The sequence below is a fragment of the Bacillus rossius genome, chromosome 1, assembly GCF_032445375.1.
Source record: "Bacillus rossius redtenbacheri isolate Brsri chromosome 1, Brsri_v3, whole genome shotgun sequence".
NCBI classification, from domain to species: domain Eukaryota; kingdom Metazoa; phylum Arthropoda; class Insecta; order Phasmatodea; family Bacillidae; genus Bacillus; species Bacillus rossius.
In genome coordinates this window covers 251,357,975-251,382,773 of record NC_086330.1, presented here as the reverse complement: position 1 = coordinate 251,382,773, position 24,799 = coordinate 251,357,975, and the positions used below count along the sequence as shown (strand labels likewise).

Sequence of the window (24,799 nt, the reverse complement as noted above, 5' to 3'; positions counted from 1 at the left end):
TATTACCTTGAGTTGTCACATGAAAGACTGAAGGCTCTCGAGTGCAGAGTAACACATAAAAATATACATAGTTGAACATAGAATAAACTAGATTGTGCTATAATTCTTCTTTTTTTTTTCATTAAAATGTTTTAAGAAATAGGCTTTTTTAAGGGCTATCTAAAAAAAAAGTAAATATGTCTATGTATTATGATTGTACCATTACCATTAGTTTTTAGATTAAATATCTAAAGCCAGTTTTAAATTGATTTTTACTGAATTGTAAAAAAATATGATGGACAAGGAGAGTGGTTCTTTTACTACTAAAAATTCATAATGTGCAGATTGCTGTGTTTGAAAGATTCTCTGTGAATAATTTAAACCTATGAACATGTTTTTATAGCACTCAACTAGTCAAAATACTGATAGGAATTTTAATTGTTTGTTAATAATTATTATTTTTATATGTAAACTGTTTTCATCCTAAGCAGCTGCTAAAGTAATTTTAATTGTGCCCTTATTGGTTTTTGTATTAATTATACCAAAGCTTTTTTTTGTATAATTTTACTATTGTTTGTTACTGACATAGTAAAATAACATACAAGAGATAATAAATTATGTTAGGGAAATACAATTATATCATAGAAGTAATATAGTCTTAAAGGAATACTTTCTATTATACATAATCTTAAATAGTTCATATTTAATAATAAATGGGTGATTTCTTTCAGCTCTAATACAACCAACATTGTTAGCTAAGTTACGTAAATTTTTATTAGGCAGTAGTAACATTTTAGGAAAATTCTTAAAAAAAACCTTAAAAATACATGAAAAAACCTGGAAGTGGTTTTGCCAAAATCAAAGAAAATCAATCAACATGTTTGATTCTTGATTGGTAACAAATAAATTTACAAATTCACCGATTAAATGCTGAGCGGTCAATTTAAAACCGGACCAAGCTACACTTGGTCAAAAAGCTAACAAGCAACAAAACTCTTGCTTTGCATTTGCCAAGAGAAACACGTACTTTCTGGCTTCCAGCTTATGAGGCTGCATTATATTAGATATTAGTTTAATAGTAATTTTTATTTGGAAAACTAAATTTGCTGTAGCACTTAAGACGTGGTGTCTCTTGATCTTTTACACGGAAGTACTACAGCCTTCTTATCCACAAGCATACTACAAACATATACAAAAACACACACAGAGAGAGAGAGAGAGAGAGAGTGAAAGAGAGAAAGAGAGAAAGAGAGAAATGCACAGATAGAGAGAGATGTACACAAACATAGAGAGAGATACAAAGAGAAACACATTCACTCAGACATATACAGACACAGTCTCTGTTTGTGTGAGTGCATGTGGGAATATATGCATACATACAACCTCAATAAGAATAAGAGTCAAGTGTGAGCAGTGTCTGTGAACACCATGGTGTAGTTGTGGGTGCACTGTAGATTCAGTAATTGTGTTCTGTTGCAGCAACTCCCTCATATTTGTTTCAGATTAACTTCCCAATGAGGGGCAGCGCGAAGCACCGGCAGGAGGTGGTATCCTCGAACCAGCTGGCTAACAACCCCTTCACACAACAGCTGCAGGAGCTGCAGGAAAAGTGCTATGGCCAACTCATGGATGTGTGTCGTGGCATTGCAGACACTCTAGGCATCAGCACCCACTCTGTCATGAATGTTCAGGTAGGCACAGCTCCTACAACTGTACATAAGTTACCTTTGACCACTACCGTGTTTTATCGCATAATCGTCTCACATTTTATACCAAAATCAAGTTTGAAAAGTAAAGGTACATCGTCTATGCAGAGAAAAAAAAAATTTTGTAAGGTAAAGTTATTCATAAAAACAAAACCCATTCATGGCAAGTACCTTTATTTAAAAAGTGAAGTATAAAAGAGCACAACAAACAATTTAAATTAGTAACCTTTCTTCAACTTTAAATAGAAAAACAAAATCTCTGACCTGAATGTGAGTCTGAACGAACGCATAACTATCGTCATAGTACACACTTACCACGAAAGAGTGTGGACCATCAGATGTAGTTAACTGGGCACTCGACAGATAGCGTGCGTTGTATGCAATCGGCGTGATATTGATATTCGACTACGTGTGTGCGCTCTATCCGGGAAGCAACATAACCAAACAAAAATGATGCCAACTAGCGCTGGCTATATTTTTATAAGCGGTACACCGCAGCGACGCAGACAATCAGGTAAAGGTTATAATGTTGAAAAACGTCTTTAAAAGAAAATTAACACATCAGACAACTTCGTATTTCCGTGAATTAAAGAAGTAAGTGGTAATATCCGAATAAAAATGAGATTTTAATTATAAAATACATCGTTTAATATGGAAAAAATACCTACACAAACAGCTCGGAATCTAATAGCGGGACCAAAAACATTGTGCAACGATTACGCAAGAGGTTTTTTATCCAAATATTGACGCCCAAAAATATGGGTGCGACGATTATGTGCGTGCGACAATTATGCGATAAAAGAGGGTACTTTTTGAGCGACTCTACCTAGCAGTAGGTAAGCACAGCTCCTACTACTACATATGTTACCTTTGACTACTACATTTTGAGCGACTCTACCTAGCAGTGACATAAACCTTGTTAGCATCACACTCCTTTGCTTAGTTGACGAAGAACGCAAATGTAGTTAATACAAAATATATAATTTTGATTGTGGACTGTTGAATACTTTAGAAACATGCCTGAACCTCTAGAATAGTTTCCACTATGTTGATGATGTGTGACCACCAGTTGCTGCATGATAATAGTGGTAAGCTTTTGGGCTTTCTCTATAATCAATCCAACTGCATATTTAGCAGCCATATACAGGTTCCAAATGGGTTTTCAGGTGTATTTAAGTATTTTTTGTAGGTACTTTTGCGACTTTACATTTTTCTTTGTCTGGAAGCAGAGTGATGCAATGTGTCTGTAAATTGTATCATTGTAGTATTTTAACAAAACATCCCTTCTTGACACAACCTACAAGTTTAGGTAGATTTCGAAGTACTTATTTCTTCTGGAAATGTTCTGGAATCTTCTAAAAACATTTGGAAATGCTATCGTAAACCCAATGATTCCTTCTTAGATTCCATTGAAGACATGGACAGACGCTAGTAAAAGTCCACACATGATTACTAGTCCCGGAAAATTAGCATTTTAAAATGTATAATTTAGCATTTTAAAATGAAATTTAGCATTTTGTAGCATTTTAAAAAGTGAAATATAGCACTTTGTAGCATTTTGAAAAAAAAAAAATAAATAAAAAACATGATTAATTATTTTTCAACCAATTAAAATGTTATTTACCTGGATACTGTTTATCTAACATTTATCAGTAGGTATTCTTATATTTAGATGTGTGACATGTTTTAGGGATACACCACGTTTAACTTGTGGAACACAATTTGCAAAGAAAACTCTGCACCGGAACTACCCGTATAACCTTTCCCTATGAGACACGTGAGGGGTATTGCTGGTGTGAACAGACTGTACCAGTTGACCTTGGCGACTTCCTCTTGCTCTCACACACACGCACACGCAGGCTGGGCTCACACTATCTCTCTCTCTCTCCTCTTCCTTCTAATAATCTCTTACGCACACAAACACACCTGCTGACTGGGCCGACTCGGCTTGCTTGTTCCCTCTCTCTCTCCTACATTCTTATCGCTTACAAAAACACACCTACACACACTTGGCTTGCTGGCTGGCTACCGCCGGACCATCCGCAGGATTTTCGTGCATTCACGGCAGTACAGTGGAATCTCGCTACTACGAGAGCTGACAATGGCGAGAAAAATCCTCATAACTACGAGTACTCGTAATAACCAAATATATAAGATTTAAGTCAAAGTTAAAATCCTGAACATTCCCAGAATGTCTTAATGTCGCACAATATCTCGGAAACGGTACCTCGTAGTAAAAAAATGCATAGAATAAAAGTTGTAGCAAATTAAATTTCTAATATAAAAGGTCTCTGTGATTTTTTTGTATCTGCAACAGTTTTTGTTTTAATCGCGAATGAAATGGTCACACTCATGACCGTGCTCCGAGATGCAGCGGAAAAAAAAAAAGCTGTCACCGTCGCCTAGCTTGTTCAGGGAGGGGAGGTAAGTGGTGAGAAGAAAGGAAAACACCGGAGGGTTGGAAAGAGGTGGGGAAGGGAAGGGCATCTGCCATCGTCTTTGTTCATTTGACGAGAGGGGGAGGAAGTCACAGACACACGCATGCACGCACACACCCTCAGACCCAGCAACACACACAAAGGCGCTTACCAGTCCCTGTTAATACTACGTGAATGTTTTTTTTCCCTTAACAGCAGGCGTTTTTCCTTGTTTGAAGATGCCATTTAAATCACTCTAGCCATTTTAATTTAGCATGATTTACGTAGTCCAATCGACGGTGCATTACGAAACTGTCGTAACTTCGAAGGTCTCGTAATTATGAGGTTCCACTGTATTAGCATTTATCGCAGAAAAACTCTTATTTAGCATTTTATCGCATTTATTGAGTCATTTCGCATTTTATCGCGGTTATTTCGCATTTGCGAATTTTCCGGGACTCTAATGATTACAAGTGTTTCAAATATTAGAGTACCCTAAAAATGTCCTATCCCTCTTATGTGTGAAGTTGCACTTCTGGCGTGTGTGGCGGCCACACAACAGTGTGTTTTTTAGAATTTTAAACGAAGGCAAATTATCATATTGCCATGATAATAAAATAAGTTTATATACCAATGTACTTCACATTTGCTCAGTACACACACATAAGGGGAACTGTAAATAAATCATTGGGAGAACAGTACATAACTTGGTAAACACACCTACTAAGACCAGATAGTTAACATTAAGTTACACGCTGGGTTTAGCTGGCGACGAGCACAATTAATTGCAATACAATTTTTTAGTTCTAATTTAGCATAACTGCTATCGATTGGCATTAGGGGCAACTTCTATGGTGTGTCTGTTTACGTAATATTTAGTTTGATTGAATTTGTACTATACAAACTGTATTTATAATATCACTTCAGTCCTTTTATTATTTTATTTCTATTAATTATTTGCATGCAAAACTAAAGCTAGTTCTTTACTATGCCAATTAAGTAACTTCTAATGCGGGTACTAAGTATATGCACTACATTTTTTTATTAGTATTCTTTCTTCCCAATTCCTGTTTTTACTGTAATAGTCTTTCATCAAAAATTTGGTTTCATAAAAAACTGTTTCCGCCAAAAGTTTCCAATGTGTAGATGTTTTTAAATAAATTAAAAACTAAAGAAGTTGAGATGTTTTTTGACTTTCAACCCTTATTATTTCCACCCCTTGCAGTAATAAGTTTGCTACACAAAAATTCACTAGACAATCATACAAACATTTTAGACAATATTTAGAAATTTTACAATTAATAAGAAAGGATTTAATAATTAATATGTTACCAATTTTTCATTTTTTTTATTTTATTATTCTAACCCCTTAATTTTTTCAACCCCTTGCAGTCTTGGTTTGGCTTACCAAAAATTGTTTGAGACCAAATTTTTAGATAGTTTTTAGATGATTTACAAATTGTATAGATTTTATAGTTTATGTTATGAACTATAAAATTATTATTATATAATTAAAACATTTTAAAATTAAAACTATAATTTTTTTGTCTTTTAACCTCTGTTTATTTCACCCTTAGCAGCAGTGGAAGGTTGTATCAAAAATAGTTTCTTGACAAAAGTTTTAGATAATATATATAACATAAGGTTTACAAACAATTTGAACAGTTTTGATTGGTTACTTACAAAGGGAGTTACAAGTTTTTTTGTCCTTTAAGCCCTGTTATTTCCCACACCTTCCAGTAATGATTGGTCGTATAAAAAATTATTCTGGACAAAAGTTGTGGATAATATTTTTAATTTTCATAATAAAAACAAATTTAATAGTGTACTGTGGAGAAATATAGTCTCACAACTATAATTTATTATTTAATTATTTTTCTTTCTTTTATGTTTAAGTTCATAGAATAATGCCAGGTTAAATTACTGATGTGTATTAGTCTCTGAAGCATTTATTTTTTTCTCTAGGGAAACTGTATTTAACATTGCTTGTTATATGGAAATTTATTGAACCTATACCATTTTGTTTTGATAAATTTCACCTTTATTTCGTTTACTTAAATCACCTGACTGTGAGCGTAGAGCAACCAAAAGGAAGATATTAGTGGGAATACTAACTTCTGGTTGAACAAGATATTCTGCTTATTTTATTCATAAAGAGTTGAAAATAGTTGTACAAATGGTTTGTGCTGAAATTACAAATCAATAGCACAAAGAAGATTGATTTTAAGAAGAACTGTTGTTATTGGCGGAGCCAATTTTGAGTGAATTTCGTTGATCCTGAGTTATGGAGTGAGTCAATACATTGAGATATAAGTATAGTCAAATCAAGAGCCACATCGTCCATCTACGCCTAAACTACAAAATTTTGGAAAAAAGGACAACAACGACCCATCCGAGTGATGTGGATTTTTCAACGATTCTTTCGAGAGGACTCTTGAGTAACTACAGCGAGCCACCACTCCAAATCATCTTCAGCTTTGTAAGCACACCTCGTTGGACATTCATCTCTACCGCGATTTACCAGAGTGTAACTAGCTCGGAAAGTTGAACTCTCTACCAAATTTCCATTGTTTTGTGGCATAATAAGGTATGGTCCATAGTATTTAAAACTGGTCATTTTGGTTTCAGGGTAAATGTTGTGTTAGATGATATTATGTAACTAGCATTCTCATTTCAAATCAGGGTATGTTGATTTTAATCAGCATGATTTAAATCGTGATTTTAATCATGATTTAAATCATGTGATTTTTTTTTTAAATCAGTGAATAAAATCAATTTATAATATGATAATATGAATGTTAATATTTCCTATACTGTATTGTTTAAACTAAGTAATCATGCATACTTACATAAAAATTGACTGCTGCAAAGATAGAATGAAAATTGAATAGTACTTAATTTCTTCTACAATGTATTTATAGTTATTTTGAAACACTTGTTAAATATAGGTGGGTGGAATGTACCTTTAAATGCCACCTCATTTTCTCTCTTCTCTCCTCTACCTCATGTGTTTGTGTTGTGTGTGTGTCATATATCTCCTTGGCAACAGGTTTTTCTTCCAACAATGTCAAATGCTATTTTTAGAACTGTAGGAAAGAAATTTTCAGTTCTTTGGTATGTCTGGTTTGGTTCAGTCAACATTAAGAAATCGACTGGGTACAGAAAAAGCTGCAGAACTTGTATTTTTTTTTAAATTTTAAACAAGTAATATTTTATGTAGGCCTAGAAGTTTTACTTTGAATACTCTCGTATGTGTGCAATTCTGAGAAGAAGAATAAAAGGAAATTGTGGTTTTGGTTTAAATTACTTTATTTAGAACAATTGGACTATAAGACTATAAGGGATGACAGAAGTGACAAAGTTACATTTAAATATGATATATTTTCAATGATGTAGTTATTTTCTATAAGACATCTTTTTTTTACTAATGTTAACTTTATTACTGTACTAAAAATTTCATAAAGTGACATCATTAATGTTTCCTTAAAACATTATGCAATGTAAAATGTGGTTATTTCAAAGAAAGAAAATTAGGCTACTGTAGGGCCGCGACGTTTTGGCGGGTGGACTCCCTAGAGCTCAGCGACCTTGTAATCGACACGTCCCGCCTTGTCTCCTCCGCAGTTAGTAACAGCCTGGAAGTCTTCATGCCATTCAGAAAATATTGGTCGAGAACAATCTCACGTACGGTGCAACACAGCGCAGATCTTAATGATACAAAGATACGATAATGTTTTACGGTAATTTATTATTTAAAGGTAGTGCACTATTTGCTCGACTGGGCAGCTTAGTTAAACATAGTTAAACATAGCTATACAATACTTTAAAGTTAAGAAAAAATTTGAAATTATGGGTTTCTGCAGGTAACTCCCTCGCTGATACTTTCTTTTTCATTTGGTTTGGCTGAAATGTGAAGACAATCGACATGACACTTTCATGCACTTCAAGAACCTTACCACTTTTATGCACTCGGGTTGGTATTTTTTCCATAACAGCACTCTGAAAGAACCATATTAGTCATTTAGAGGGGGCCGAAAACCATATTTATAACAAACCATCCTCGCGTATTTTATAGTCTCCTGTTGTGCTTGCTTTAAAAACAAGAGAGGCTCCGGGAAGGAAGCCCTGCCTAGAACCAACGCTTACAACTATCAGTCTGTGCGCTGCATTTACTGTTGCCATTACACCTTCAACGTCACCTTTCTTTTGCCAACATTTCTGAAAGGTTACATTAGTGTCAACCCAGGATTCATCCATGTAAAATATCTTCTTCCCAGCCTCCCTGCACTGTTTCATCTGAGTCAGGTACCGTGATCGCCAAGCAACAACGTCAGATCTTTCGAGAAGAAGCATTCGCTTATTTTAGCTTTTTCTCCACACAAAACCCATTTCTTTGAGTATTTTACGCAGCGATGTCTATCCCCAACTCCATCCGATTTTTTCTTTCAAAACTGGCAGTAGTTTCCTTGCTGTGGGAACCACTTTTTTTACTGCATAAAACTCGTGGATAGTGTCTCTGATCACTCTTCTATCAAAATCATCAACTGACAACAAACGTTTCCCAGTTTTTTTGGCCCGAAAATGAAAAATTAAACATCAGAGGCTGTTTCACGGTCAAATAAAGGAGTGTTATATATATGTAAATATAAACATATGAATTGTAAATAAATAATATATTAATATAATATACATTAATATATCATAAAATCATATATATCATGAAATATATAATGCAATATATATAATGTAGGTATACATGTATAATGTATGTAATGTAATATAATATCATGTAATGTAATATAATATCATGTAATATAATGCAATATAATGTGTAGCAATATCGGCTACACTTGTAGCTAACAAATATTCTAACAAGCGGTGCAGAAAGTTTGGAAAATTGCCAAATGCAAAACAAACAAACCGCGGGTGAAATTACGGGGAATGCTTTGAAAAACTTATAATGTAAGTATTATTATTTAAAGTTATAATTACCTTTTTTGCCTGGTGTTGTTTGTTTTTTATTTGGCGTCTCTCTGTTGTGTTTTCGGATGTGCGAAACTGATCTTTGGCTTATACCTGTGTATCGCGCAACTCTTTCGGCTGCTTTTGCAAGAGGTACTAGCAGACATTTGTTGGCAGCTTCTTCATCACAACACTGGATTACACTACTTATAATTCCCCTCTCCCCACAATGTATTACTTTATTGTATCTTGAATGCCCTGCATCGGGCTCCATTGTTCACTTCAGACTGAGAGCGTGGCGCCTGATGTTTTTGCTATGAACCACATAGCGGCTGATGTGCGCGCGCAGCTGCTTCCCCTCTCATTTACTCTTCCCCGCTTCCCCGCAAAACGACACGCCAAGACGTCGCGGCCCTACAGTAGTTGTCTTTACAAAATGAATTAATCTGTTATTAATTGTACTGTAGAGCAAAGTCAAGTCATGAAAACAGTCATGAAAATGTACTGTATATTACACAGATTACAATTTTTTATATTTTAATCAAAAAAATTATATTTTAATCAAAAAAAACCCGATTTTAATCAAAAAAATCTGATTTTTTTGATTTTTTAAAAAAAATCAGGATTTTTTCATACCCTGTTTCAAATACTAGTCAGTTTAACTGATGATTGCTGCTTTCATTTAACTGTCTACGTTGTTAATAGGTATTTGAAACCATGTTTTAACATTAACTCCTTTACTTTTTCCACTTTATTCCACAGGTAACCCCTGAAATATTAATTAATTTTTTTTTTCTTCATCATTTGCAATATTGACTTACTAGTTGTGCAAAGGTAACGTGTAATATTTGAACACTATCACACTTAAATGATTAATTTTATTTATATATATATTTTTTTTTTTGTTAGTTAATTTGTAAACATGAAGCCTACTAAGTTAATTATTTAATTCAAAATCGAATGCTAGTTAATTCGTGGCACTGGTATCAAGCATCACCAAATTGTTTAGTTTGTCATTTAGTTTTTCATAACTAAGTTGTTTTGATGAACTGGGAATACTCCTATGCTGATATTGAGTCGTCATTATTTTTCAGATAATATATAGGTGAAACTACACTTTTCTATTGCTTTTTAATTTTATATTTGAGTTGAATTCAAATAGTAAGTTTGATTTGGGCTTAGTGTTTGTTTATCAAGTTTTCTATGGCACCCAGGCTTAACGAATATTATAGTTTCCTTTTTGAGTGACAATAGTAACCTGATCTTTTGAAATATTGATTTCACTATTTCTTGAAACTTGAATTAAACTAATTTAAGAAAGTAGAATATGTGTGAGATGCTTTTTCAAGAAAATATATGTATTTAATTGTAAATGAAGCAAGTTCTACGATGGATTGCATAATCACCTAGGTTCTTACTGATTAAAGTACATGATACAAATGTTATGTTCAACCCCTTGTAGGAATTGTTTGTCATATTTGAAATTGTTTCAGATAAAAATATTAGATAAATATTATTAAATTTACAAATAATATTAACTAATTTTATGTATTGTTTACTAAATGAGTTAAGGATTCATTCTATGTTCCACTCTATGCAGCAACGTTTGGTTGAATCAAAATTGGTTTCAGACAAAAGTTTTTGATAAAATTTATAAGGTTTAGAACAATTGGAATGGATTTAATAGTGTGCATACTAATTAGTTATGAATTTTTTTTGTCCTCCAACCTTTTTTTTTTTCCACCCCTTGCATAATGGTAGGTTGTATGAAAAAAATTTCACAGGAAAGTTGAAAATAATATTTTAAGATTACAATATATAAGAACTAATTATACCTTTTTTTCTGGTTCTTTATTTGGTTTCAGCTCTTAAAAATCGGTTCTCAGTTCTCAGTTTTAGGTTAACCTCCACAAAATTTCAAGTCACACCAATGTTACAGTATGCCCTAATAAATGGTGTATTTGTTTAACATGACTCATCAGTAACCTACTGTACCATAATTTAGACCACAAACAAGTTACTAGCCCCTAGGTAGCACAGTTGCTTCTCATGTCACCAGATGCTGGAGCAGCACTGTACCGACATCCTGTGGTGCAGCAATACCTAGTAATACATACTGACAACTTTCTTTTTGCGGGGTTAGTATTTAATTTAGGCACACCGATAAAAAATTTCTTGATAAAAATGTAACCATTTGTTCAAAAGAGATTAAGAAAATAATTAAAAAAAATGTAATAAAAACTGCCACTGCAGTAGTCATACGAAAAGCTGTTACAAGTTGTGTATGTATTATGGTTAAGGAATAAGGCTGAGGTCATATATAAAATGTACTAAACAATCTTTCCAGACTGTTATATAAAGCTATTTACATAATACTTAGCTGTCAGAACATTTAGAGTCACCACAGAAGGCTCTAAATTCGACCTAAAACCAATACATGCAGGCTTGCCACAAGGCAGCTTCCTAGACCCTGTACTCTTTAATATTTACATAAGTGACATACCTAAGCCAGAGAATTGCTTTGTAAAGCTAGGACGACGCAATCCAGTATAGCTGGTCATACAACCTACGACTAGCCACTGACAAACTGCAACCCATGCTCACTGTAATGCAGCACTGGTGCACGATATGGCAAATAACTATAACAATACTAAATCAGATGCAGTGGTGTTTACTCTCAAAATTCTACCGCCAGTTGATCGTAGGACACAACTAACTGTTTGGAGATCACATTCCCCACAAGGACATTGCGAAACACCACTGGGTCCAAATAGATCGCAAACTACCGTGGTGGACCCACATAGACTCAAAGAGGAGACAGGCACACAGCAGAATGTGCACACTCTACCCAGTTATGAGCTGGTGCATCAGCAGTCAGTACAGTATGAACTGCTGCTCCACAAAGCCCTCATACGACCAATATTTACATATGCAGCCCCAGTGTGGTCTATTGCAGCGAGCACGCACCTCATGAAACTGCAGTGAATACAAAACAGATGTATTCACATTGCCACAGACGCCCCCAGATACAGCCCAGTCGAGGCACTTCACTGCGAGACGAACACAGAAACCTTGCATGATTTCTATGTCAGAACCATGGAAAACTTTTATGACAAATGCGAAACACATCAAAACTCACTTTTTCATCTCTTGGCAACTATGATCTTGACATGATAAAGAAATTTAAACGCCCTAAATTGGTGCTCGTGCACCGACCACTGTAGTGCTCTGTAGTTGGCTGGGCCTTGAGCCCTCAGTCAATCACAGCTACCTGCGAGCTGACCCCAACCCTGGCATTGTGGACAGTTGAGAGAACTCTTCCCTATGCTTTAACATTGAGCTGGGCAGTACACGCTTATATTGGACATAAATATACTAATGCACTTAGTACAAGTAAGCTGGCAGTTCATCAAGTTAGATTAAGGTATTCTTCAGCCCCTACAACAAAGTAGATCACAAATGCATAGAAGTTGAGGCTAGGACCTTGTGATGAAGAACTGACTGGATAATTTATCTAACCAACCAACTGCCTACTCGTGACAGGTCAATCTGCAGCTCTATCCTTTGCTGAGTGTGTCCCGATGCACCAACTCGTGGTTATGCATTTTTAATTAATTAAATTGTTGCATCTGAAGCATAGATGCTGGGGGCTAGGGTTTTTTAATGACATATTGGATAATTTCCCTAACTGCCGACAGCCTTTTACTGGCGACAGGCGACCTGACGCTCTGTTCCTCCTGGAGTTAGATCCAATGTGCCAGCTCACAATTACTTAACGTAATTAACACAGTTGTTGTTTGTTGTATGCATTCGACACCATCTTCATTCCTAGTCTTAAGCACACTGGCTGACTGGCAACCTGAAGTGCTGCAAATACTGTCGCCCGCCGCTAGGGGCGTATACCCAGACGTGCACTAACACCATTGCGGACCTCAAGGTCCAAGCTCCCGACCCCAGCATGGTTGAGACTTTCTGCTCCGACCAACTCTTCCTGGACCATCCTCCTTGTCCTGTACTGGACCTGCCTGCTTAATGCTTGCACTATTTAATCTGGCATGAATGAGCCCAGGGTTTTCCCTGTGTCTATGCAGGTTTTATGTGGGTCCAACAAAACTACATAGTTATAGTCTAGAGTTTAATATAGGGGAGTTAGTCGTGGTATCAATTGCTGCCATGGCTATCCAATTCCTGAACAAAGCACACAATTCATGCTACCCTTACTGCATGGCTGAAACCCAGCATAATTAGGCATAAATGTTTTGGCCTTATCTAGAACCCTACCAAACAAATACACTTAGTTTTAGTTAGGTTTGAAAAAAATAAAATTGTTTTAATCTGTTGTGATCTCCGTGGTACCGGTACGGGGATTATATTTAGAGTTATTGATGCTGTATTTAATAGTGCGTATGGTATGGAACTTATAAATTATTTTTTTAATTCTACCCCTGTATTTTTTTTTAAAAACCACTTGCAGCAATTCTTCATCTTATCAAAAATTGTTCCCGACAAAAGTATTAAATAAAAATTATAAGCTTTACAAACAATTTGAACGGATTCAATGGTGTACCTGTTAAGGGAGTTAAGAATTTTTTTGTACTCAACTATTTGTTTTTTCCACTCCTTACAGTTATAGTTGGTGGTGTCACAAATTGTTTTGAGACAAAACGTTTCGGTATTATTCCTAATAGTTATATTACATTGAAACGAATGTGATATAATATTATAGGAGTTATAGCGATTTTCTGTTTTTAAAAAAGCCATTCCCATTTCTAACCCTTTGGTGGAATTTTTCCCATTAACAAACTTGACCGAAATATTACATTACTATATTTTATAAATCAGTTGGGAAGTGATTTGTGCAAAATTATGGCAGTTGTCATTTCTATAAAAATGATGTAGATGTATAAAGATGTATAGGTGTGTGTGTGTATATTAGTGATGGGTCGAATCCAAATTTTCTCGAATCTGAATCTCTATTTAGAATCCCAATGAGTACTTTGAACATACGTCTCAAATCTGAATCTATAAATGATAAATATTAGCTTTAGTGTCTTAAAATTTAACCCTTTAAATGTTTTATTCATTAAGAAAGTTTCCAGAGTAAATACATATTGTAATTTGATTTATATAATTACATGTTAAAAGTACAGTATCTTGGGTAATAGTAACAGGATAGGTGCAACGTAAATGTTTCCTTGGAAAAACTTTGGGAGACTTGTGGATCTTTTAGTTTCCAATACAAAAAAATAACAAATGGGATTTTGTTTGTATATCTGTGCCTCTATATTTATTTTACTTTTAATTAAGTGAACATAAACCAACAAAACATCATCTCAGTAAACAGGTTAAAAAGTAACTTAACTTACATATATGTTTTGCCAAATATATTAAAATTATAACATTTGCTATGTGGAATGACAAATATATTAAAACTATAACATTTGATGTATGGGCCGGCCCTAATTAGAATATTATTATTAGGTTTCCTTTGGCATAGTTAAACAGAATAAGAAACAATAAAAGGTCAAAATAAACAATCCCAGAGTTTTAATTCTTAGTGCTTAGACTTATTAAAGTCCTGTAAGTAATAGTTTCTGATGTTCCAGTCTCTTCAAAGTAGTAATCTAATTGTCACGCTGTAGACATCACTGAGAATTTGGAGGTATGGATATCTGAAATTAGCTGGCCGAAGGTGATGTGTTACGGGCTACCAGGGCGCCTTAGCCGTCCTGGGTCCCTTAGGAAGGGAACGAGGATGTGGTCGTCATGCCCGCTCCAGGCTCTTGAACTCTGTCTGTGAACAAGCCCAAATCCAACATGGTCAGAACTGGTTCACAGAGAGTCAGTAAATGGGCAAAAATGCCCACCAAAAACGGTGATGGTCGGGGAATAAAAACGTTGGCAAAAACTCACCAAAAAGGGAGTAGCTCGTAGCGCTCGGGAAGGTAGCCCGCCTGGATGGGAGGCGAAGACAAGAGCCGAACACGCATGGTTGCTGCGGACGCTTCCATTAATTAGGATAATTAGGAATTTAGCAAAGTATAACAATTTCTACTAGGCACACAGACTGACTAATTACTGGTTAAGATAAAAATTAGGAAAAACATCCCTTGACTAGCCGACTACATTTTCGTACGATGACCGACTGAAGTCTTGCTGTGTGCTGGCCGAGGATCCGAGGTGGTCAGTCTGCTTGCGCGGCGTGTTGCGGGGGCGACTCTAAATTAAAACAGGCGATTGCTTCCAGACCAAAAGGTTCCGAAGATTTCCGAGGGGGGTGGTCGAGAAATACTGACTTTGATATCTCGACGTTGTTAGTGGCCGATCGCAGCGCGACCTACTGAGGAGTGGCCGAACAAAAGGAAAGATTGACTAGAGCATCTCTCGCACGAGGCGACTTCAAAAGTATGGGGGCTTATGGAGGAGACTAGTGGGGCGCTCTGGTGGCTAGGAAAAGAATTACAGGACACTGCTTGTGGCGTGAGTTGCCAGGCGGTAGGCGTTTAGCGGGCTTTCAAACGCCCAAGGAAATAACTCGCAAATCCGCCACGAGAGTGCAGAGGCGGTACTTTCAAAGACTGATGGCTGTCCTTGACTTAGGCTGGGGTTAGTGGCCAGTCAGTGCTCTGGGCTGTGTTCCCAGGAAAGGCTGGAGAGGAGGGGGAGTTGGAAATGTGCAACTACAGTGGGAAACTAAGCTCTACAGAGGCCGGAGACATTCCGGGACGTTGAGTAAAGCGACGATCATGTCTTTGGGGTCTCGCGTCAGGAGGACGCTTAGAACCGAGCTGCTCTGATAGCTTGCAGGGCATAGCAGTTCTTGTCATGGCTCCAGGGAGAATTACAGACGACGGTCGTGCATCAAAGCGGGGATAAGACGTGACACATGATGGCTCGCAAAGACTTGGCAAAAATCAGATCTGGCGCTGGGAATGGATTGGGTAGACTGGCCTGTCAAACATTAAGTAGGAGTGTGCAGAGAGCAGAAAAAGTTTTAAGTTTTAGTAATAAAATTACAATTAATATTATGGTTCAAAATACAAATTTAAAATTGTGCCAAAAATGCTAATTTGTGGCACAAAACTATAAACTATATTAAAATTTTCCAGAAGTCGCACCATTGTAATGGATGCAATAGGTAGTCTTTCTTCAAAATCTACCTAATTTTGTAGGAAAAAGAGCTCTTTGATGTAACTCATGGAAAAGGTAAGGAACAAAACGAAAGTGTTGTGTTGGATGCAAAACTCAAAGGATCATGATCATTATTGTAAAGTGCTTTGTCAGTGGTCGAATTTTGAAAGTTGAAAGATGAGTCCAGCTCCTGCCAGTTGGAAATAATTGAACTCATTAGTCACCATTTTTTAGTCATCGGTTAAAATTCAACAGAAACAGTCTAGTTTCTGGTGGTGGCTCATCAATAATACATGCAGTTGTTGCAAAGAATTTCATGTCTCTGGTCCAGGCCAGGCTGTTAGAACATTTATTTCAGACATGGTCTCAATTTGAATATTTGACCACAGGCAGCAGCGTACGTAGTCTAATTAGAGCTTTTATAAAATGGTGGCCATATCAAGAGAACAGTGGTTCTTTGCCTTTATACCATGCTTTTCAAAAGTGATCATGGGATATAATCAGAGTATTGGTTGAATTCATCAAAAACAACAGTAAATAATGCCTCAGAATGCTTCTACACTAAATTTAAGTATGTCTGCTATTTAAGCAAATTTAGTTGCTGTGGTTCATGTGAATTGTTGTAAGAAAGCAGATTTCACTGTTTTCCACGTTGACACCTCATCAAAAAGAGCTGAAATTCTTGGGAAAACTTTGTAATTGTAATATTCTTGAGAGAATTCTCATTTCTCTGCTGATGAGGTTTGACTGAGTAAGCAATGTAAGTTTTGAATTCACCGAAGGGTGATTCATGTATACCTCTCATAAAAGCCATACCGACATTTTCTGCTTGATCACAGTTAATGCTCTCATCCTCTTAAAACATCAGATTCAAGATTTCATGAGTTAGGGCAGTAAGTAGTCACGAGCACATCTGTTTCGGCAGGAATCTTTACATCTGCGTAGTCAACCTTGATCGGATGCTAGAGAGTGCTCCAGACTATCACACAGCTTACAACGTGTCAGTAAAACTATCTTTAGGAGAATAACAGGCAAGGGTAAGAAATGAAGAGAGTATATGTAAGCATGATTCAGCAGCTGAATGTGTGGTGTGAGAGTATTCATGTTGGTAAGTGTGTTTGTTGCAGGCCATCCGTGCGATGTCTCAGACGATGCCGGAAACAGCTGAGGAGATGCTCAAGATCTCCCATGTGACGAAGGCCAACTTTGAAAAGTATGGTCAGGCATTGCTTCAAGTGACGCAGCAGTACTCTGCAGAGAAACTTGGTGAGTTCTCTTTCACACAGTACTAACAGGGAGTCATTTGAATTTTACCTTTATACTATGGCTATGCAAGGTGGCCTTTTGAGTTGAAGAACTTTGATTACCATTTAAAATGCTGTTTCTAGTTTACATAGTTATTATTTAATGTTTAATGTTTCAGGGTACTTGTTGGAACTGTTTTAAACAGTAAATTTAATCAATATATATATGTTCTTAAAATCATTGAAGTAATCATCATGTATGAAGTAAGTGATAAACATTTTTTAAATTAATTAAGTGTTGAGCGGTGATTGGTTGAGACATTTAAGGCCTTAAAATATCAAGTCAAATCAAACTAATGCTGATTTTTCTCAACCATACTCACAAACAAGATAGTTGTGGTACAAATTTTAATATTAAAAAACAAAAATTTCAATTCCCTGGCATTACCATTGACACAAAGGTATTAACAAATAATTCTACACATTTTAAAGTTTTCCAAGCAGATTTAAAAAATTAACATTGAGTCATAGAAAAACATTAATTAATACTGTTGAAATTTTAAAGTTTTAATATCAATTGAGTGTCAAAGATTTGACTCAATAAAGCTAAACAAATGGTATCTGTCACTGCTCAATTGACAGCTGGGTCTAGAAGTTGGACTTCTAGATTGATTCTTCATACTTGGATGTTATAATTAATGTTTGTTTGCAGCCAACAGTATTTTAAATCCTTACCCCTAACGCGAAAGTGTACGATTACATGGCAGTTGTAAAAAGTATGTTCAACTCCAATATCGTTTGTCTACTGTCATCGAATGAATGCATTGTGGATCATATTTATTTTAGAAAGTGTACATCTTTTATCTAATTACTGTCAGCATAAATTTCAAAACAATCTGTTGATCGTTTTTGTCGCACTTTATACTTGTCTTGTGACCTGACTAAATAAATCTGTTGTTTTTGTTGTTGCATACCGACTATTGATACTGTCCTATACAAGTACTTTTGGCCGATACCTACTCTGTATTTGATGCCACGGTATCGATATCAAAATTACTTGGTATAGAAAGGAAAGTATTGAGTAAGTACTCATATTTAATAGTATCGTTTCATTCATACCTGTACATAATACCCAAGAATGCCAAAGTCTAAATTTTGAAGATTATATTTGGTGAATGGCAAACATAACTGTGAGAAGTAACCAAATACTGAAGCTTGTAGTATGTTAAGTCAGTTCAAAATTATTTATCTTGTTACTGGAAGCCTAGTGTACAAGTAGGTACAACCATTATCCATCATATTTCAGGGAACCAACACAAAATTAAGAGGTGTGCTGGCAAACTTGTGCTGTTTTTGTTTTAGGGTTGACTTAACCTCAAAATGGTTCAGAAATAAAAATACCTAACCTCTAAAGTTAACAGGATCATAAATTTGTACCGCAACAATGTTACAGATTTATTGTTATTATTTATTTTACGTACTGTAGCAATTATTTGTATTTATAAGTATATTCTTCTACAACATATTATGTGTCAAAAACTTAAATCAGTACTATCCAATGACAAGTTTTATGTCCATGAAGCAGTCGTTTAGGACAATGGTGTGGACCCCTCTAGTAAAATTAGGAATTTATGAATTAACAACATTCTTCTATGATCCACTATTTTTTAAGCATAATGTCCATGCAACAGTTGGTGTGAAATCATTGATTCTAGATGGTTTAGGTTCAGAATCCATTTTTTTTAATGATGCATAGGGCTAATTACATAAATTTAGCTATGTATGTTGACAGGGAATTCCCTTATGGGTTATGTATTTAGGAGTGATTTTATGTGAAGAATCACAGCAAGTCCCAATTTCTTATACGCATCTGCAATGACGCCAAGGGCATAACATGTAAATTACTAAAACCTAATTTGGACTAAATATTTGCATGAGCCAAATAGTATTTACTATTTAAATATACAAACTGATTTCTTTGAAATAATATAGTTTCTGCAAACTGGTTATATTAAATTGTTTATTTACTCGTGACTCAGAAGTCTTGATTATAAAGAATCCAAGTTCTAAGACTGAAGCCAGTTAGTCGAATCAATTTCAGTTATCAATTTGTTTTGCTTTGAATTGCATTGTGCAGTTTATACACACGGAGTTTGTAAAGAATACTGAATTACATAAAACTTTGCTATATGACATTTGTAGTCAATGATTCCTACATATCCTGGATATTATTTTATGCAGACCAGATGATTCTTGCAGTAATATAGATGAATAAGATATGTCAAACTCTATTTATTTACTTACTTACAATTGTCACATGCACACCAACACTCTTTGAAGAGATTACAAGGGTGTGCACGAAACATAAAGATACAAACAATGTTAAATTTAAATACATTACACAAAGGACACAACAATAATGGACGTAGTCACAAATAAACATTATTTAAATTAAACTTATAAAAGATTCATTAAATTAAAAACTACAAATTTGATGGAGAATAAAATATATTTATAGATTTTATAACACATGAATGATATCAACTGAGAATACACTAACAATGGGAATATTTATGTGTACTAGCTAAGTAGTTTCATTTCCAAGTTGATCTAATCTATTATAGTTATTTATTAGTTTCAAAACATACAATGAATTTTATAACTATAACAGTTTGTATAAAGAGAAAATCAAGATAAGTCTGTTGGTCAAAGAGAGAAGTTCATTTAGGAGGAAGGAAAGTTTTTTGTATAATAAGATTGATAAATTTATTTCCAATATGTTTAATTGTATCATTGTCAGAATAAATAATATTTTTCCATATTACTGAACAGTATTCAAGTTTTGACCTAATAAGTGCTAAGAAAAGAGATAAAATGTAATCAGAATTTGTAGCATAATTATTGATATAATTAATAAAGGCAAGTGTTCTTCTGGAACTAAAAGTTAAATAATATATATGTTGATGATATAATAATTTGGAATCTATAATAATTCCAAAACCTTATATAGTTTTTGATATTAAGGTTTTTATCTAATTTATAATCATATTTGATAGAAAGATATTTCGTGGTAAATGATATTATTTTAGTTTTATCACTGTTAAGATGAACTAGATTTGACTTGCACCAAAAATTCATTGCAATACCTAATGTCAGATTGAATAATTAGACAATCATTTAAAGTGGTCATTTTTCTACAAATTTTTAAGTCATCTGCAAACAATACACCGGTAGACTGTGAAATAACATGAGTAATGCAGGGCCGGAACTAGGAGATTCGTTAGGGGGGGGGGGGCAAAGCTTAATTTGCCGCCCCCTTATTACCAACTTTGTAAAATAGCCTTTTTCGTTAGAAGCGATGGTTGAAATCATACCATTCACTTATACATAATTGAGAACTTTTATTTATCAAGTACACTAATTGGAAAACTAATACAATTACATTTTTTATTATAATGAAATAGACTGTTATCAAACTATTGTTTATTGTTTGCACAACAGTGAACATTAATGTATTACCAATAAGTTTATTAAGTACTAAAATTATATAAGGAACATGTGATTCTGAATTAAGTATTAAGTATTGATAACCATACAAAGAAATTCAATTCAAAATTTAATTTTTCGAGCATTATTAGCTGCAAATAATATCATCAAAATTGATCAAAGCAGCTCGTTTGTGTTCAATAGATATAATACTTAGATTTGTTAATCTCTGCTGGCCCATCGTGCTTCTCAAATAGCCTTTAATAAGTTTAATTTTATTAAAACTTCTTTCACCTGACGCAATTGTAACTGGAAGGGTGAGAAACATTCTCAGAGCAGTAGTAATTTTAGGATATACCTCCTCCAGTTTATTTTTGTAGATAAGGCTCAACATTGTTGATGCTGTAGCATCTTTTAATTCATAGTCTACTGTTAATGCATGGTGCTTAAAACTTTCAATTTCAAATACGAATTCTTCTTTGTTAAGATTGGCACTGTAAGTGTTTCCTAATTCTGCTGCTTTGACTTTTAAATCTTGTACTTCCATTTTATGAATTTGAACACCACTTAAAAATCAAAACTTATTGTTAATGTTCTCCAAAGCTTTTTTGACATACGCCATTGCTAAGCACGTTTTCTGTAGAAAAAAACTAAAAAATAAAATAAATAAATAAGTAAAAATAACCAAAAGACAAAAATCACAAACTAATAAAAAAAATTGATGTTGTCAACAGGATATAAACACCACAAAATATTCCGTAACAGGAATATGGTCAACAAACAAAGAAAAACAAAGAAAAATGTACTAAGAGAACGAAAAAATCCCACAAATGATGACGACACAAAAATATTGAACCCAAAAAAATTCAGCACAATGGTTTAAACGAGACAAAAACATGACAAAACGAAAAGACGAAACAAACACAATAGTTTTCCAAAACAGAATAGAACTATAAAAACCCCACAAATGATGACAGCAGAAAAATATTGAACCCAAAAAAATTCAGCACAACAGTTGAAACGAGACAATAACACGACAAAACGAAAAGACGAAACAAACACAATAGTTTTTCCAAAACAGAAACAAGCAACGTTTCGGGAACTGCTATCTGTTCCCGTCCTCAGGCAGAGACGCACATGGTACGAAAACACAGGAGCGACTGAGTAGGGGCTGGAAAAATGAGGGTATTTATCAGAGAAAGGGCTACATCTTGCTCAGCCAAGTGATCACCCGCGCAACGGGTCCTTGAGATACCAGCTCTCATCGCAGTGGTTTTACTCACTCCAGACCACGAATTATGGTGATAATTGTTTCTTAGAGTGAAGTAACGCATTTGAAGTACGAATATATTTACAAATTATGCATTATCAAGTTAAATAGAATTTCTTAATTTCTTGGCTAACTTATTGGTTGCGATATGTACACTTTCAAAACTTTTTTTAATGACAAGTTTCATTTTGTTTTAGTGAACCACTTTTCATATTTTGCCGCCCCCTGAAATTTTTTCTGCCCAGGGCACATGCCCCCCCTTAGTTCCGGCCCTGGAGTAATGTCATCAATTAATATATTACCGGTAAATGTGATAATGTACCACCCTGTGGGACACCAGAACTTCAAAATGTGTGGAGTTACTGTTGTAATAGAGACAAAAAAAGTCTTCTATTTGTGAGGTAACTGGAAAAACCAATTAACTAAATTATAACAAACACCAAAATTGGATAATTTTCTGAATAATAATAGATGACTAACCGAGTCAAAAGCTTTGGCTAAATCAAAGTAGCAGACATCGTGACCCCTTTGGTGACTTAGTTAGAAATAGGATTGTATGATGTAATTCAGTTGTGGACATACCAGATCTGAAACCATGTTCATTATCAGACAATCTATTTTTAAAGGGAAATTCATAATTTTTAAATAATTTTCTCGAAAATTTTTTAAAACATTTTTAGAAGAGTACTAGGTCTGTAGTTGGAGACATTTAATTTAGAACCACTTTTATGAATTTGAAGAACCTTTGAAATTTTCCATTCATTTGGAAAGACATTAGTTTATGAACTTATGTTAAATAAATGTGTTTGGATAGGTACTAATAGGTGAAAACATCCACACCTTTTTAATATACAGTTTGTTGTCCCATCAGGAGCAGTAGACATGGATTTTTTAATGCCTCAATGCCTTAAAGGACTAAGCTTTCTGAGATTATAGGAACACCAATAGTGTCACAAAATGAAGTAGAAAGAGCAGCATGATAAGTGCAGGTGGGTGACACATAAACACTTGAGAAGTGCAGAAAAAACAATTGATAATATGTTTGGATCATTCGAAACAGTACCATTCACTTCTAATGAATGTTGTTCTTGATAACCATTTTTTTTTCTCATTATTTTCACAAAACACCAGAACTTCTTTGGTCTCTTCTTGATGTTATTGTTAATCAATCTCATCCAATTGATTTTATCACGCTTGATTAGATATTTAGCCCATTTCCGGAAGAATGAAAATTTAGAGTAATAATACATCTTTTTGTTTCTTCTATAGAGTTTATGAAAGTGTTTCTTCCATTTCAAGGATTGAATCAGACCTTTTGAAAACCAGTTTGGGTAATTGGAAGCTATTTTTGTAAAAGCAGGAATAAAGGCATTAATATTGTTACAAGTACAAGTATTTAATTTATTTACAAGGTGATTAACATCAGATGATTTATAAAAATTTTACCAATCATGACTTCAAATAGCCTTATAAAGACCTAGATAATCACCATTTTTATAGGATTTAAAAACTAACTATCATGTGAGAGAGATTATCAACTATCTTGATTTTAAGGCAGAATTATATAAATATTTCTTAACAAGAGGTTCATTAGTTTCCATTATTAAACATTGAGAAATGTTGCTGAGACATAGGTCTAAGAGAATTTTAGGTGATAAGAGTTTTGTTATACTGCACTAGACCAAGACTATAAATAAAGTTGATCAGATTGTGCACCTTGTTTCTGATATGTGTGCATGTACAATGTGGGCAGCTTATTGTTGGTCCAGTTGACACCAGGAACATTGAAGTCGCTGAGTATCACTAAATCATTTTAATGTGCAGTATCTTCTAAGGCCTCAAAATATGAGAAATAGGTATTTAGTGATGTTTGAGGAGGTAAGTAGATATTAGGTACCAAGAATAAAAAATTTGTTTTGAGATAAATGTGGTAAATGAATTTTACTTAGTAACTAAATAAGGAACAGTGTCAATTTAATTAATTCACAAGTAAACATAAGGGTGTCATATATTTATACTTACTGAACTGTAGTGACAGTATAAGGGCATCTATAATGATGATTATCATAATCATACTGCTAGACTATACTTAGTATTACCTTTGAATATATATACTGTATAGAAGTCGCCAGCCCAGATTAAAATTTCTAATACGGTTTTGAGGTAGTTGGTTAATTCACCGCCGCAATCGCCACCATCTCTAGGGCATCGACTTGTGGTGGTCCCTAGCGGACAAGTGTCGAACTCTTCAAACACCCGTTCCCCCTCCTGTTGAACGACCTTGAGCTGCAGTGAATGATGGGTGGGGGGTGCGGGGAATGACAGCGGGCGACAGTGCTGCGCTCTAACGTGTAAATAACAACTAAGACGATACAGGGCGTTACGGCAGCGCACTGCAGCGGTGAAGTTCCCAAGCTGCTCATTATACGCTTCTGAAAAACGTAGAGTAAATCCTATCCACTCGCGACTTCTATACAGTATATATTATATTAAAAGGTATTACAGAAGTGTCCTATATACATTTCATACCACAAATACATTTCATACCACAAACACCTAATAATTTTAAAATAAAAATTGTGCTGCTTAATGAATTTTTTTTCT

The 24,799-nt window shown here is 34.7% G+C and overlaps 1 protein-coding gene across 4 annotated transcripts in view; it reads left to right on the top strand.

Annotated features, from left to right (window-relative positions):
- The window catches only part of LOC134527475 (recQ-like DNA helicase Blm), a 241,667-nt gene that overhangs the window by 204,888 nt on the left and 11,980 nt on the right, over positions 1-24,799 (top strand). For all 4 annotated transcript variants that reach the window (XM_063360175.1, XM_063360176.1, XM_063360177.1 and 1 more), the window contains 2 exons: positions 1,482-1,670; positions 17,323-17,461. In XM_063360175.1, coding sequence (XP_063216245.1) covers positions 1,482-1,670; positions 17,323-17,461 — 328 coding nt within the window. The remainder of the gene's footprint in view (positions 1-1,481; positions 1,671-17,322; positions 17,462-24,799) is intronic.